This window comes from Microtus oregoni, unplaced genomic scaffold (genome assembly GCF_018167655.1).
Source record: "Microtus oregoni isolate MIOR12 unplaced genomic scaffold, Mior012 000006F_ref0000085, whole genome shotgun sequence".
Classification (NCBI taxonomy): domain Eukaryota; kingdom Metazoa; phylum Chordata; class Mammalia; order Rodentia; family Cricetidae; genus Microtus; species Microtus oregoni.
This window is the reverse complement of record NW_024543065.1, coordinates 36211299-36228685: the sequence shown is the minus strand read 5'-3', so window position 1 is coordinate 36228685 and position 17387 is coordinate 36211299. Positions and strand designations below refer to the sequence as shown.

The 17387-nt window shown below is 35.5% G+C and overlaps 1 protein-coding gene across 4 annotated transcripts in view; it reads right to left on the bottom strand.

Moving 5' to 3' along the window:
• Window positions 1-17387, bottom strand: part of Ascc3 (activating signal cointegrator 1 complex subunit 3) — a 302434-nt gene that overhangs the window by 73484 nt on the left and 211563 nt on the right. For all 4 annotated transcript variants that reach the window (XM_041653682.1, XM_041653681.1, XM_041653683.1 and 1 more), the window contains 3 exons: window positions 16835-16960; window positions 6881-6992; window positions 6586-6720 (listed from right to left, as the gene is read on the bottom strand). In XM_041653682.1, the coding sequence (XP_041509616.1) occupies window positions 6586-6720; window positions 6881-6992; window positions 16835-16960 (373 nt within the window). The remainder of the gene's footprint in view (window positions 1-6585; window positions 6721-6880; window positions 6993-16834; window positions 16961-17387) is intronic.

Genomic DNA, 17387 nt, shown 5'->3' with positions numbered 1-17387 from the left:
AGAACTGTGTAGAAGCTTCTCACAAAATCAGAACTACTAAATAATTCGGCAACCCCACTTGTACACATATAACCAGAGAAAATGAAATCAATACAGAAAAGTGATATATGCTCTTCCATGTTACCGAAGCTCATTCACAAACATGATAAACTTAGCTATCTTACTGATCAAATGACAAATTGATAAGGAAAATATAGCACACAAATATCAATGTGATTCAGGTTTGAAAATAAATTCTGTCCATTGTGACAATATGGCTAAACCTAGGGAACATTATTTTAAGTGAAACAAGCCATGCACAGAAAGATGAACACAAAAAGATGCAGAGAAAGAATGAATGAAATCTCATTCATGTATGGAACCCATAAAAGCTGACCTCATAAAAAGAAAGGAATGCAGTAGTGGTTGCTAGGGAATAAGTGACCAGAGGTCTATGTAGGAGGGCAGGGGATATATAACTATAGCTAGAGAGCACACATCAGACAAAGACAGAAGGCACACTGCTTGTGAAGCTGTAGGGAAACAAAGAAAGCACAGAGATGGGGAATGACTGCAATGCAGTTTCTTTCTTGGGCAATAAGCAGTCGTAAAACTGTGGAGATGACTGACTGATTCTGACTATATAATTCAAATGATTGGTGGCATGATAGGTGGATTATATCTCACAAACTTGTTTTTAAAAACCAAAATTATTAATTGCATATTCTGTCAAATAATTCATGATAGGGTTCCTTGGAAAAAAATTTGCAAACTTCCCTTGTCTTTTCAAGGCCTTCATAATCCCTGCACTAAGTAGAAGCACCCTCAGCAAATGTGCCCTGATGACCCTATGTGCATGTGATCCAATTCTGCCAGGCTGGGAACTCTGATTTTCAGAGACGACAATGACATCAAGTCTTTGCTCTGAATGTTTTGATCTGGACTGAACACTTCCCATGGACATTTAAAGCAGTATTGAGTAGCAACGCCGGACACAAACACAAGCTTCTACCATTATGGCCCTAAGTTTGTTTTTTCTAGCAAAAATTCCTTTAAAATACAGGGATGTGTCTTCTATTTCTTTGGTTCTACTCAGCTGTATTTAGGGTCAGTACTGGACAAGAACACTTACAGATTTTGAACAAGCAATAATAAAATATTTCTATCGACAGTTTAGGCTAAGAAAGTTATGAGCAAATGCTTTTTACATGCTTTGCAAATTTAGGTAAGATGGTAAAACAATATGAAGAAACAGAAAAAAAAAACAGTACAAAACATCAAAGAGAAAGCAGACATGACATTTCCTAAGTTGCTTGGGAGACCTGAATCTAACATTGTCTTGACTCTTGGAATTGTGCAGTGTAGTAGGAGCGGCGGGGCTGTGTCCCGCCAACTGGCTAGCTTTACACCTGAAATAATTACATGGAAACTGTATTCTTTTAAATACTGTTTGGCCCATTAGTTAAAAGAATACAGTTTCCGTGTAATTATTTTGGGTAAAGCTAGCCGGGTGGCGGGTAGCAGCCCGCTGCTCTTACTACAGTGTAGAACTTAGAAATTTTTTATGATTTTTCCATACTGTATCATGTTAGACAAGGGAGGGTATTTAAATTTTTAAATAATAAAGTTGAATTGTTTATGGAAGAAAGATTAAGCTTATTAATAATTTAGTATTGTAACTCATGCCTTAATAAAAAAATCCACCAAGTTTTAGAATACTAGTAATTGATAGTTATGTTTTGTGTACTCATTTAGGAAACCAAAAGTAATGAGAAAACAAAAATGAACAAAAACTGACCACAAAACTAATTCTAGGTATTATCATATACATCATATATTCAGAACCTAATAGGTTAAGAACTATGGCCTCCTAAACAGTAACAAACTTATTTCAGATTGACATCTTTTACCAGTAAAATAGTTCTTTTCACTTGGTTGAAGAAAGCTTATAAATCTACAATTCTGGGAGAAGCTAAGAAATAATGGAGAATAAAGAAAGACAGTCTCAAGGGTAAAGGATGAAGAGAATAAAAAGATACTTTAAAAAAGACATTTGCCATCTGTGCCTCTTCCAATGATGCCAGGCAGCCCCCAGGCTGAGGTATAGGGATACTCTCCTCACAAACCTTGGAATGTATCACATCAGGATTCCCCACATGGGATACCGAGCAGCAGATGGGACCTTGTGACTGCCATGAGGTTAGGTGGAAATGGAAGGCCACTGAGGTTGTGGTGTCCACTGTTAGTTAACCTTCCTTTCATTTTTTTTTCTTTAATGAACTCTTTCATTTTACAAGCTAAGTCCCCTCCCCAAAGTACTATTTATAATCGGCCTGTTATTTTAACTTTCTTTAAAAATTATCACTTATTTTTTTAACCACCTTGTAAGTTGGAGAAAGATGTTTTTGTAATTTGATAGCACAAGATTTGTAGTATACTACAAAATGACAAGATATAGCATTAAGATACTCAATTACTGAAATAGTTATACACTGACTATTGTGATAGATAAATCACCTTGGCAAAGAAGTACTGCCAAAGCTGAAAATTTATTGATTATAAATTTATATACATCTGAAACTTTAAAAAATTTGAAATTGCTGTATTTTCATGTATGAAGTCTGTTCTTTTATTCGAATCTTTGCTGGGAAATAAGAGATTAATAATTTGTAAAGTATCTGACATATATACATATAATCCCATGCTTTATGTAAACAAGAATAACTTCATGTTTCTGCCCAGTTACAAGACCAACAGACAAATAATTCTTACACTAAAAAAAGGTCTGAAAATTCGAGAGGCATAAGGTACATTAAGACTATATTTTCGATTTCTTTCAGCTATTAATACCCTAAGGAAACACACAGTTAAAACTATGTTGGAATAGATTCTCCAGCTTTGAAAGTTTTCACTTCCATTGCTGTTTTAAAATAGCTGCTTTCTAAACACCTATGAAACACATCAAACCTGACCCTGCTATGCTATGACGATGGACGCTTTCTGCTCTGGAGTTGTGCCAGCATCATTAAGAGATTGTTCAAATTACTTTTGAAATGTACTTTTCCCTCAGGATTTTCACTTATTCCTAATTAGACTACTAACTACAAGCTTTGTAATCCCTGTTGCCAAAACTGCTAAATGCTTCAATAAGTAGGAGGAGGGCATCAATGGAGCAGGACAGATGTAATGTCACTGGTTAACAATAGAGGTGTGAAGCAGCTGCCTTAATTATGAAGCTTATTAATTCATGGTGTGGAAAAAGGCTTGGCAAGTGTTCTTATAAAATACCCGATCTTTTCAAAATAGCATCAGATGGTTTAAAACTTTAAATATACATTTCCAACAAGGAATACTAAAATGATTATTTTTGCCAGTGATTAACATTTATATTCAATACTTACAATCTAGGTTACAAGATCACACAAAATTTTAAAACTAACTCTAATTTATTTTTAAAATTATATGATGTTAAAACTTAATGTTTATTTTTTTTAAGCTAGAACTGACCTACAAGATAAGATAAAATGTGTCTAGGAGAGGTTAGGTATTGGGGAGACCTAAAGAACTACTTCCTATGGGTTATGAAGCAGCTCATTATTACTAAAATTGGTTTTTATTATTTATATGATTATACCATAGGAAGTTGTTAAGCTTGTAAGTAATATACATAAAGTGCAAAGCATATAGTAGAGAGTTAAAAGTAATTTTTTATTTGCGTGTTCCTACTGTGGAATAAGATTAGTGAGGAGAACAGTTTCAGCACAATACAGAACGATGAAATAATCAGCAGAAATTAATACCGCAAATATAGTAGGCTGTAACACCCAAAGGAAAAACCTCCAGAATATTATGAAGGTTAAAAAATCTCCCTAAAGCATCTACAGGGCAAACAGACAGAAAAGACATGCATGTACCAGGTAAATCTGCTCCTAATGCAGCCCCGCTTTCCTGACCTAAAGAGAAACAATCCTGGTCACACACACACACTTCCATCTTCTAAAAATAGTTCATTGGCAGTGTACTTATTCTGACTCTTTTGAAAAAGTTTATGTCTTTGGTCTACAAGTGATGATTCAAAATTGCACTTCTAAGATCTGATAGAATCAGTTCCCAATTATGAACATGTCACAAGAATAAAAGTTGCTTCTGTTCAGACAACACATACAGTGATCCAAAGTCCACCTTGCTAGGCTTTAGCCACTCAGTCTGGGCCATTCAGTATTCTCTACAATGTCCTCCAAACTTGAGGTCAACAGAACTGTACACATCAAATATCCCCAGGAGATTAACAAGGAGGATAGAATATGTATTTTGTTTTGTCTTGAAAATTTTCCTTCTGAAAACAAGCAGAGCTCTGACTGGTGTTAGCAGTATCTAAGTGTCACTCTGCCACAGATCACAGCTTATCCGTCAATTACAACATCCACTGTAATGCCTATGATTTCATATCTTGATCTCAAGTGCCTCTCACTCTATATATACACAATTAGCAAGAAGAATCAACATAAAACATATGGTTAAAAGGTGACCATGAAGAACAGAGAATAACATTGAGAGCAGTGGTTCTCAACCATCCTAATGGTTCAACTCCTTAATTCAGTTCCTCATGCTGCGGTGACACCAACCATAAAATTATTTCATGTCTACTTCAGAACTGCAATTTAGATATTGTTATGACTCATAATGGTATGCAGGATATAACTGCTATGTGACCCCCCAGAGGGGTTGTAATATCCAGATTGAGAACCACTGATGTAATGAATAAACTACTTTTGATATACCTATTTTTTTCAATGCAATCTCTGCTAAGTTCCTTACTTATTAATTTTTATTATGTAGAAGAATTTAGTGTCACCTGCAAATTCAGAAACTTCCTGTTGCCTCTATACTTTGGTGAAAGGTGATAACAGAATCACCATTGTGAAAACTACTGAGCTCATCCCAAGCATCCTGAGGATAGAGGAAAAGGACACAGAGAATAGGAATTAGTAGCTAGATATAAATGGAACTAACAGACCAATTTTTTTAAATCAGTCATGCCAATCTTCTACTATGAAGTACTGTAAAGTGAAAGGTTCAGTTCCAAAAATATTAATTAAAAAGGATATGATAAGGTGACCTGATTAAATATTTTCTTTTACTTTCGAAAGAAAAATTCTTTTCTGGTAAATACTACAAAGTCAATAAAGTCACTACATTCCTATTCCAAAAGAAATTCTATTTCCTCAGAAAAGTAGAAAGCAATTTGTAAAAGATTATATAGATGCTATGAATTCCAGTTTATTTTTAAGTCACATATAGACTTAGTGTAAAAGTCTATATAATTATCTTCTCCCACAGGAGAAAAGGTGTAAGCAATTAAGAAATCTCCTTGATAATAACTGAAGGGAAGTGACAGGCTCATGCTTTTAAAGCTTTTGGTGAATCAATGTTTTGATATACTTTTTTCTTCCATAGTCGTCTTCTAAAACATTTTTTTTTCGGCCAGTAACAATGATACTGTGACATTTGTCAGAAAAGAGGATATTTCAATGAACATAATTTCTGTTCTGTTCTGAAGCAGGTGTTGGATCTCCTGGGTGTGAGGGTCCCTAGAGGATAGAAGCAGGTGTTGGATCTCCTGCATTTTGAGTTACATGAAGTTATGAGCTGCTTGACATGTATGTTAGGAATCAAACTTGGGTTCTCTGGAAGGGCAGCAAGTGCTCTTAACTGCTGAGCCATCTCTCTAGCTCCAGAAATGAGACAATTTCATTACTGACAAATTAAATTTAAGAAAATACTATAGTGGGCGAGGGATATGAACCAGTAGGCAAAATGCCTGCTATATAAACACCAAGAACTTCATTTGGATCCCTCCCATCCGCATAAAGAGCCAGACATTGTGACATACACCTGTCACTTGGAAGTAGAGACAGGTAGATCCATGGAGCTTTGGCCAGCCAGCTTATAGTTCTTAAATGTGCAGGCAAAGAAAGACCCTCACCCCTTGTGCAGAGTACGCCTTAAACTTCAATATTAAACTTAGGTTTAGTTTGTTTTTTTTTTTTGGAAAGAGAAGAAAGAGTATAGTAGATTTACCATATGATACATCTTGTTCCCTTTCTTAGAAGGAGATAGATGGGAGATGGAAGTGGCATTTAACAGCTTTCATGGTGTTGATTTAAAATAAAATTTAATCATATGGATCCTTAAGAAAAGGCTATTTAGTAACATCATAGAGTACTCAACAGAGCCACCCAAATAAACGAACAGCAAGTTTTCAATGTCAGAGGGGACACTGAGTCATCAGGTTTGCTTTGGGGAGTGCAAAGTAGACCACTAATTTGGGCTCACATATCAACAGCACCTATCCTACTCAGGAGGATCCTGCTCAGGACAGGTCATATCATCACATCTGTTGCAAGATAATCCTACATATGAAAATGTAAAGAACCATTGTTTGAAAGGAAGAAGACACTCCTGTACACTCTCAGGAAAAATTTTCTGACCTGGAAACAATATAATTTCCAAATTATAAGAGAAGTTGTAAAATATATGAACCACAGTAGTGTAAAAACCACACTCGGCATTGAAATATATAAGTCAAAGCAGTGTAAGACTCACACTTAGAATTGAAAGCAGTTCTTCAACGCTGCACTCAGGTTTCAAACGGTCCTTGAACATTTTGACTGTTTTGTGCTTCAGATAGTAATAGGAGGCAATTCGACCACATTCTAGTGGCTCAATGCTGCGGTTATCCTATTTCAAATAAAGGTAGAACAAGGTAAGTGTACAGTGGAGGTCCACATTCCTAAGAGAGTAATAGTTCACACTGTGGTCACTACTATTACAGATTTGTTGTAAATTTTAATAGCACAAACCCCATCACCCTCTGTCAAAAGCTGGATCAGAGTCCCACCTCTCCAACTTCAATGCAGTGGGAAAGCTCCAACTCAACCAGAGACTTCTCAATCAGATGTGACAGGAACTTGTTCGTGGAGTCGTGGCTGACATCATCCAAGCTGTAGTAGCTAGGAAAAAAGTGAGGTCAGTTTCAAGATGTGTCTTCTAAAATTGTCACATCAACTTTATGATCTTTTCAGAATTTTAAAAGCATGAAATTACAGTAAATATAAAATGGAATGAAAAAGTAAAACAAACACAGTCAACATTCCCATGTTATAGGTCAACGGCCCAATACTAAACTTTGCCAACACCAATGAAAAAGAAAATATATTTCTTTTTCATATTTAAAATATGTAAAGTAGGCATATAAAACGGTACATCACATGAAAAACACTTTCTTATGTTACATTTGATATTAATTCATTTTACCCATCTATTCTAAAGTAACCTTATCTACTGAATTTAGAAAGTGTGAAATGCAATGTTTGACTGAAATCACATAAGATAATACACATATACATGTACACACACAAACACACACACACCTTTTATTATAAAATTTACCCTTAACAATTTTACAAAGAAATCAGAGCTACTGATCTTAGTAGTAGATGAGTGCCTCTAGGAAAATTTGAGAATTTTTCTGATGCTTATGCAAAAAATGGTGTTCTATCATCTGGAAAGGAAATCATCAAGCTAAAATGAAGCACTGTAATTTGTAATACACAGCAAACACAAACACCCAGCTCTGAATATTTTCCAAATAAAACCTCTAAGAGCATTCATTCTCCACTGCAACAAAGGCAAATGCAGAACAAGGAGTCTGTTCCTGGGAAGGAACACAGAAGGTGAAGGTGACATGAACAACAACAGCAGTTTCCAAATTCCTGCCAGGAAATTCCACAGCAATCAGCATGGAGAACATATATCATATCCTACCTCTCTTCTCAGTCCAAGGAAGGACCAGAGTAGAACTGAAAGTAATGTTAAAGGCTTACAAACTCTTTTCACTAAAATACCACCATGGTAGCTTCAACGTTTCAACAGCACTGGAAAAATCTGTTACCAACCTCAAATGAAAGAGGCCCATATAAAATCCCCATCACAGAGGGCTAGAAAAACACTGCAAAGATGACTCTTCACAGCGACATTTCAAACTTCACTGGAAGTTAAAACTTATTTAAAAATATTTAAATGAGGAATTAAAATCATGTCAGGATAAAATTAAAATAGAAAGAAGATAGTGCAAATGATGTAGGGCACCACAACGTGTCTCCAGTAAAACTCACAAGACACTAGAATTTGAAATGTGTACATTCATCCAAGTCTTCACTGAGGAACAACCAGTAAAGGATTAGATTTTATTTAGCAAAATAACCTTTCATGAAGCAAGCTATAGTTACTTTTTGTTCATGGAAAGACTACTGTTGTTCAAACAGACAGCCTCTTTTCAATGTTGCATTTTCATTGAAGGTATAGAATAAGTGCTGAACCTCTGTATCATTAATCTAAACAAAATGCTCATATTCACATTCCAGGCCTATGTGGAAATGAAGGTATAGAATTAGTGCTGAACCTCTGTATCATTAATCTAAACAAAATGCTCATATTCACATTCCAGGCCTATGTGGAAATGAAAAAGAAGCATTAGAAAAAGTGAGGGACTATTTCCTTTCCCTTGGGAAATGACTAATGAGTTAGTTAGGATCACTCTTTCTGCTTTAAACTGCAAACAACAATTCTGGACCCTGGTTTAATACCCAGCACCCAAAGGGTGGTGGTGCACACTGTCTTTAACTCCAGTTTCAGAAGATCCTGTGCACCCTTTTGGCCTCCACCTATACCATGCAAACACATGGTTCACAAGCATAAATGCAGGCAAAACACCACACACATAAAGGATAAAATATTAACAATTCTGGATATTTGAAGTATTACAAGTACACAAATTTCTAACTTATTAAAGTCTGTTTCCTCTCTAATTTAAATCCCCAAAATATGGTATCTCAAATTTTCTGCTATGTAAGGACTCTCTGTATTTGACATTCTTTGGACTTGCTAAGCCTTTACATTTCCATATGATCAACAACTGTCTGCACCAATTCAGTTTAATAAAGTTATCCTAAATTAAAAATAATGCATGCAAGAAAATGCATGTGTAGTAATTTCTTAAACTAAGAAAATATCCTCAATGCAACTAAATTTATAGAAAACAATATTATCACGAAACAAAAATTAACATTCCACTTTTATCTATAAATTTATTAGGTTATTAATAAAAAAGCCCATGGATACTGTTTCTACTAATAATCATTATCTTAAATATTTAAGTGGAATGCCAACTTGCCATTTTATAATAAAATAAGTGTTAGATGTAAAACTATTTACGGCCATAAACTCTAAATCTCCTTAACATAGATGTTCTCCACATAGATTTTGCTTCATCCACTATATTTAATTTTACTTTATTCACTATAATTCTGTTTTGGTGGTGAATTTTGCCTCTAAATGCTTTTAAAGATTAATTTCCTCCAAATAACGCAGTTGGAGGAAACCCTTTGTAATCATTTAAACTCAATAGGTAAGAGAAAACACTTGGATCAAACAATGCTGTCTCTGAGAATGCAATTATCTCACAAAGAATTATTCACAATCCAGCCAATCAACTTATTCTAAAAGGAAATATTTAAAGTTGTTACTGATAAACATTCCTAAATTTTTTCTGAATGTGATTAAGTTCTCACTGTCACAACTGGAAGAACACAATTTCAGTGTGAGGAACGAAACTTCACTGACTTTTCTGAAGCACATTTTGTGGTTTAATATTCAGTCTGAAGGCAAGATCACTTAAAACATTAAAATAGTCTAGAGTATATGTTCTATCATAATTAGATTCATCATTATGATATATTATAAAATAATATAAATGTAACAATTATGTTTTTAGGAATCATAACATTTTGAGAGGTCTGATTGGGTACACAACATATTCTTTTTTTTTCTTTTTAATCAGTGAGCTGTTACCGCCCAGTTTCTAATCTAAGTAAAAGGACATATCATTATTTTCAATAATCACTTTACTCCCTTGAAAAAGCATGTGGCAGCCAACTAAAAAGGTCTGTTTTCATGTTGTACAAGATTTATAATTTACTGGTTATTTAAACAGCGATTCTTACACAACTGTTTAATTACAGCTAACGGGCAGAGTGCAGTTTCAGGCTCACTGTGTCGAATCATCAAGTCATTATCTTCCTCCGCTACAAACAGAAAGCCTCCCTTTTGTCAGCATGCTATTTCATTTCTTTCCCAGAGAAACGCAGTTTCACAATAATTGACTTGTCAGAAACTCTAATTTATGCGACTGCGCTCTGTAAGGTTTCTCTGTATTGGACTTAACCTGCACACAAGCAGGGCTGAATATTTACAATGCCGTTAACAGGTGCTGAGTTGTTTAATGGTTCTAATAGCCAGAAGTGTGCTGAGAAAGCCAGCGGGATCGCAATTACAGGCTGTTTGAAAACAACAATTACTAGTCCCTCGAGAAGTGTGAAAGTCAAAGGCAGTTTGATACTGACAGCATCTAGCACATGGGCTAGACAAGCGAACTTCTATTAGCAGTCCATTGGGAAACAGTCATAACAAGCCTCGCCCTGAAATAAAAATTTAAAGTCTATAAAATTTAAGCAATCAAAACCCCACACAACTTTAAAAAATATTAGCCTTTAAAGTCCCTATTAAGGTAGAAGGAAGAATTACACACAGGAACCCACAGAATATATTTTTCCAACTTGAAACCAGATTAAATCTCACCATCTCGGAATGAAAGAGGTTTTATAGTAAACTGAAACTGAGACAAAGTTACAGCAAACAGTTTGCATTTAATGTGAACAGTGGCAACCATTTCCTTTTTGCTTTATGTAAACCTGGCCAGACAGCTTGCTGAGAAAACTGTCGTCAGTACTGAAATGCCACTGCTGTAACTGTCAGTGCTGGGAAGTCATTTGTTACAGCACCATGTTTTTTTATGTTCAGATTATGCAGCAGTAATCATGACAGAAATAATGGAAGAGCGCTCAGGGACAGCTGACAAGACCTCATTTTTGCCTAGATATATTTAAAAGCAGAGTGAAACTGACAATGGAAATTGAATCACAAAGTCAATTTGGGATAGCTTCTATTTTATGAAAACAATATATGTGTTTATACACATTTGAACAAGGGAGTATATGCATGTGTACATATATATATATATATATATATATTAGCATACAAGCCTTGTCTATACTCATGTGCAATTGAATGTGTATTATATATGCATATATCCTTACATAGCTAGCAAGTCAGGAAGAGTGGCTGGTGTGGTGTAGTGTTAACTTTATAGTGTTGGTATGATTAACTGAGGGGGCTAGAACAATCAGGTCATTCTTATTTATTCATAATGGATTGTCATTTGGAAACAGTATTTCTTTTCTATGAGTAAATAAATCTAGACACATACGTGTGTGTGTGTGTGTGTGTGTGTGTGTGTGTGTGTGTGTGATGTACAGAAACAAGCTTGCATATGAACATTCCTTCCACCCAAGATAATTCAAATCTCAATTTATGCCACTGGATGAAAGGAGGCACTAAGAAAAAATACTAATGTTACACACAATACAGCTATTAATATGAGAAAACTATAGATTTTTAAAAGAAATTTGCCTGTTTTCTCAATTCCTATGTGTTTGTGCAAGCACTGAAGATAGATGATTTTAAAAGGGACAATAATAAAGAAAATATAGTCAAAGCCAATATGAAGATGGGAAGTAAAGGGATAGCTTGGACACTGTTTGTGGGAATATAAATTAGTACAATCATTACAGCAAATAGTGTGAAATTCCCCATAAAACTGAAAACAAAATCATCAAATAATCCAGCTATGTCTCTCCTAGGGTCCTCTTTGTTGTCTAGGTTCTCTGGGGTTGTGGACTGTAGACTGGTTTTTCTTTGCTTTATGTCTAAAGGCTACTTACGAGTGAGTACACATGAAGGGGAGGGGAGGAAGGGAGGGGAGTGAAGAAAATGTATAGTGCAATAAAAACAATTAAAAAAGAGAAAGCACTCTTCTCCTAATTCTTATTTTGCCTTCTGTTTTGGTTTGCATGTTGTTAATTCTGCATCTATTCTAGTCTTGTACTTGCTCTCTTCATATTGTTTTGAGACAGTCTTACTATATAAGCCAACATGGTCCCAAGCTTATGTCAAAACTCCTGGCTCAGCCTCCTGAGTGATGGGATGACAGGAGTACTCCACCACTTCTGTCTATTATTCTCTTGTACATCTTTCCAAACTTAATAGTAAATTTCATATATTTGAAAACTGCTATTTTAATTTTGTATGTACCTTACAATAAATGTTTGCTTTGATTTACAAAATGGATCTGAACTGTGTATGGTGGCGCACACATTAGCCTCAGCACTGAGGAGCCAGAGTCAAGGGGGATCTCTGTGAGTTTGAGATCAGCTTTATTTGCATAGTGAGTTCCAGGATGGCATCATAGCTAAATAGTGAGACCCTGCCTTAACTTACTCACTCAATAAAAATAAATGGATCTGAGAATTTCTATCTTAAACAGGGAAATATGAATCACTGACAAGATTTATTATTATAATTGACCTGACTATGACACAAAAAGATGCTGTCCATGTCCTGTGCTGAAACACAGCAATGGTACCCATTTTACCCAAAATGAAAGCCAAAGTCTTAGCCCATACAGTGTCACATGGTTTATTTACCAAAGCATAGCAAAAACTTTTGCTTACTAATACATCTTCAGATAGTTAATTGTAGCTAGAACTTGGGCTGTCATGTTTGTCTAGCAAACACTTTACCCAGAGAGCTATTTTTAGAAAAACAATCATTTCTGTAATCTGGGCTGATTAATTGATGTAGATTTGCACTGCAGAATGTCAGTTTTATTCTAAACCAGAGTTGCCTGGAACATTTACTTAGGTAGCTACCAAAGAAATAAGCACACACATTATAGAGTCAAGAGTAGATACTTCGTATCCTAAAAATCAGCTAAAGTAGCATTTATCAATGTGATTGGAATATTGGCCATCAGACAAAACTTGTGAGGCAATGTGAATTCTGTAACATGTTGATTTACACGGGTGATGCCTACAACTGAAAAGGAGACACACAAGTCACCAGCCAACAAAATGCCTTTGATCAGAGATCTAGGAAAATTTCCTTTTAAAATTCCATCACTGTGCAGCACTTCTAGTGGTAAGTCTAATTACCACTGTTTATTATGATTGTATGGAGATTTCCTTGCTATAAAAATGAAAGTGAAGTTATATCCATCCAAACCAAATATCTGGGAAATTTCTTACTCATTATCTTTAAAGAAAACCAAACTATATCTAATTTACATGTTCTATGTAATTAATCTTATTTTTGATCAATACTGTTTGACAGAGTAGAAATGGGACTAAATTAGACCAGAAGCAGGTGGAGAGTAACTGAAACTAGGGAAAGAAAGATGATTTCTTTTGAAGTAAAAACAAAAAAATGAACTTCAAACTCTACTACAGAGCTACAGTATTGAAAACAGCCTGGTACTGGTATAAGAACAGACAGGAGGACCAATGGAACTGAACAGAAGACCTGGATTAATCCACGATCCTTTGAACACCTGATTTTTGACAAAGAAGCTAAAACTATCAAATGGAAAACAGAAAGCATATTTAACAAATAGTGCTGGCATAACTGGATATCAACATGTAGAAGAATGAAAATAGACCCATATTTATCATAATGCACAAAACTCAAGTCCAAATGGATCAAATACCTCAACATAAAGCCAGCCACATTGAACCTTATAGAAGAGACAGTGCAAAGTACACTTGAACGCATTGGCATAGGAGACCACTTCCTAAATACAACCCCAGTAGTACAGACACTGAGAGAAACAATTAATAAATGGGACCTCCTGAAACTGAAAAGTTTCTGTAAAGCAAAGGACATGGTCAACAAACAAAACGATAGCCTACAGAATGGGAAAAGATCTTCATTAACCCCATATCACAAAGAGGTCTGATCTTCAAAATATACAAAGAACTCAAGAAATTGGTCACCAAAAGAACACATAATCCAATAAAAAAATGGAGTACAGACCTAAACAGAGAACTCTCAACAGAGGAATCTAAAATGGCTGAAAGACACTAAAGGAAATGTTCTGCATCCTTAGTCATCAGATAAATGCAAATTAAAACAATTCTGAGATTCCATCTTACACCTGTAAGAATGGCCAAGATTAAAAACATTAACGACAAGTTATGCTGGAGAGATTGTGGGGAAAAGGGAACACTTATGCATTGCTGTTGGGAACACAAGCTAGTACAGCCCCTTTGGATGTCAGTGTGGCGATTTCTCAGAAAATTAAGATACAACCTTCCTCAAGACCCAGTAATACCACTTTTGGGTATATATCCAAAGGATGCTCAATCGTACCACAAGGATATGTGCTCAACTATGTTCATAGCAGTTTTGTTTGTCATAGCCAGAACCTGGAAACAACCTAAATGCCCCTCGACCGAAGAATGGGTAAGGAAAATGTGGTACATTTACACAGCAGAAAACAATAACAACATCTTGAATTTTGCAGGAAAATGGATGGAGCTAGAAAACATTATTTTGAGTGAGGTAATCCAGACACAGAAAGACAATTATCACATGTACTCACTCATAGGTAATTTTTAAACATAGAACAAAAAAAAAAAAACCAGCCTACAAATCACAATCCCAGAGAACCTAGACAACAATGAGGACACTAAGAGTGACTTACATAGATCTAACCTACATGGTAAGTAGAAAAGGACAAGATCTCCTGAGTAAATTCGGAGATGGGGACCTTGGGGGAGGGTTGAAGGGGGGAGCAGAGAGGCAGGGAGGAGAGCAGAGAAAAATGTAGAGCTCAATAAAAATCAATAAAAAAGATGATTTATTTTGAAGTGACAACAAAAAATGAAGAGTCAATAAAAAACCAGATAAAACTGATAAACCGTGTGATGAGAATAGTGTTGCTTCAGTGGTCCTGTAAAAAAGGCATAATGAGGAAACTTGTGCTTAATCCAAATAAAAAAATCGTGTCAAAATAACTAGTTAGCATTCATCAGGAGTCAGCATTTTCAGATACAGAAAGACAAAAATGACCCAGGGTGGACAAGTCAGCCAACTGTAATGTAGAATACTAGGTTGAATTATAATAGAAAGGGGGATTAGCCAGACAATAGGTGAAATCTAAATAAAGGCTGCATGTTAGCTACTAGGTTTATATAAATGTTATTTTCTGATTTTGGAAATTTTACAGTGGTTATATAAGATATCGACACAGGAAAGATAGGTTTGGAGTAAATGGCATTTCTTAGTAACGTTTTTGAAAGACTTTCTTAAATTCTTTTCAAATGAACCCTTAGAGCCTTTAGTCTGATTTTTTAGAACACACATAAAGGGAAGCAATCTGCAACCTGCTAATGAACTTGCTTGTCCCAAACGCCTTAACAGTTAAGGGACACTAAGTAAAGACACAGCAATTTAAAACAGCTATGTATAAAAGGAGAAATGCTAGCTAAAATATTTTTTTTTTAAGCTACCAACAGTAAGATTTTCTGATGCCATTTTCCATGTTTCCTCTGTTAAAGACTTCATAATGGCTTATAATTTCAACAGGAATATCTCATATTTGACCCTTGCTCCACTCCATTTCCTCTGTATCTATTATAGTTCTCAAAAGTCCTCCCCTCTCTCTCTTTCCCTCCCACTCCCTTTCTTCTCCCTCCCTCTCTCTTTCCTTTTGGTTTTTCAAGACAGAGTTTCTCTGTGTAGCCCTGCCTGTGCTGGAACAAACTCCTTAGACCAGGCTGGCCTCAAACTCACAGAGATCTGCCTGCCTCTGACTCTGAGTACCAGGACTAAGGGTGGGCACCACTACTACCTGGTAGTAAATGCCTCTCTAGTTGGCCTTTTTGCTGTAACTATCTTCTACTAAAGTGCTTAGGAATCGAAACACCGCAAAACCTATTCTGATGATGTTAATTCATGTATAAGTACTCGCAGTGGCTCATTCCCATACCCTCAGAAAGGATCAGATGGGTGCTCTTCAGCATGCTGTGTAGACACAGACCCTTTCCCTGCAATGTATTCATCTACTTTCTGCTCGGGACAAGCTTTACCCCCCATACCCTCTACTCTCTGAGCACAGCAAACTTTCCTAATCCGTAAACACTAATGACTCTTCCAATCCCCAGGACCCTTTGCGTTTATTTTCCTGCCTGGATGCTTTACACATTTTCTAGTTCTGAATATCTGAAGTATCACATTATCTGACAAGCTATTACCATCACAGGTTTAAATTCAGTTCTCTTAGAGAATTTATCAAATTCAGTGTTTACTCATGCCTTTCCTATAAGAAATGGGAGTCACTGGAGACAAAGGATGGTAAACACAAACACGCTTTTCAGAGTTTGACATAACATCTGATAAGTGCCTGCTAAATCAAGATCTAATAAACTAGAAAGAGAAAAATAGGATCAATTACAGCACAATCTTATCTTGTAGAATTCTTATTAACACTAAGAAATACCCCATAATTTCTCTCATACAACTTCACCACTCTTAACCTTTCTTTGAACTCCAACTGTATCTCTGTTAGTTACTACCACACAGTAACGAAGATGCCTTAATGACTTTCAGTGCTTGTCTTCCAACTACATAGGAAAATTATCCTACAGCAATTCAAATAGCAAATGTATACAATCAACCATACTCTTATGTACATATGGGACATTATATGATTTTCTTGTAAACTTGCATCTACAGAATGTGCTAAGAGTTGACAAACACTCAGACTTGGAGTTTCTTTTAAATGCCTGTACTTTCTGTACATACAATGTGCAACTGCCCATTCACAGAGCCTCACACTTACCTAGGGTTCATCATAAGACGCCGGAAAAAGTAAGTCCATGTGATATAATCCATTGCATCTTGCTTAGATGTTATTGTACCTCCAGCAATCTCTGCATTTAAGTGGTCAGAAAGCACTCCTAATAAGCTATATATTGAGTAAGAGACAAGAAATACAATGAACAATAAACGTAAAGATTCAGATTTTTATGTTCTAAGCTATCAAAAAGTGGTTTTATGTAATTTATGTATAACAACTTTGTATAATTTATAAATAATTTATTTCAGATTATTTGGTGATAACTGTTAAAAGTTGTTACAAATTCTACAGATTCATAACTTAGCACCATGAACTTAAGAACACATTATTAACTAGCACATATATGCTTATTCTTTCTTTCTTGATAAAATGTACATGAATATGAACAGAGTGCAAGTACTATAGTAATATAGACTTTCCCCAGAATACCTTAAGTAGTAACAACCAGCTGAAAGCAATTACTACTACCTGCCATCTGGTAAATACTCAACAAATAGTAACCTTGCTGTCATTTTTTTCAGAAAATAATGGTTAT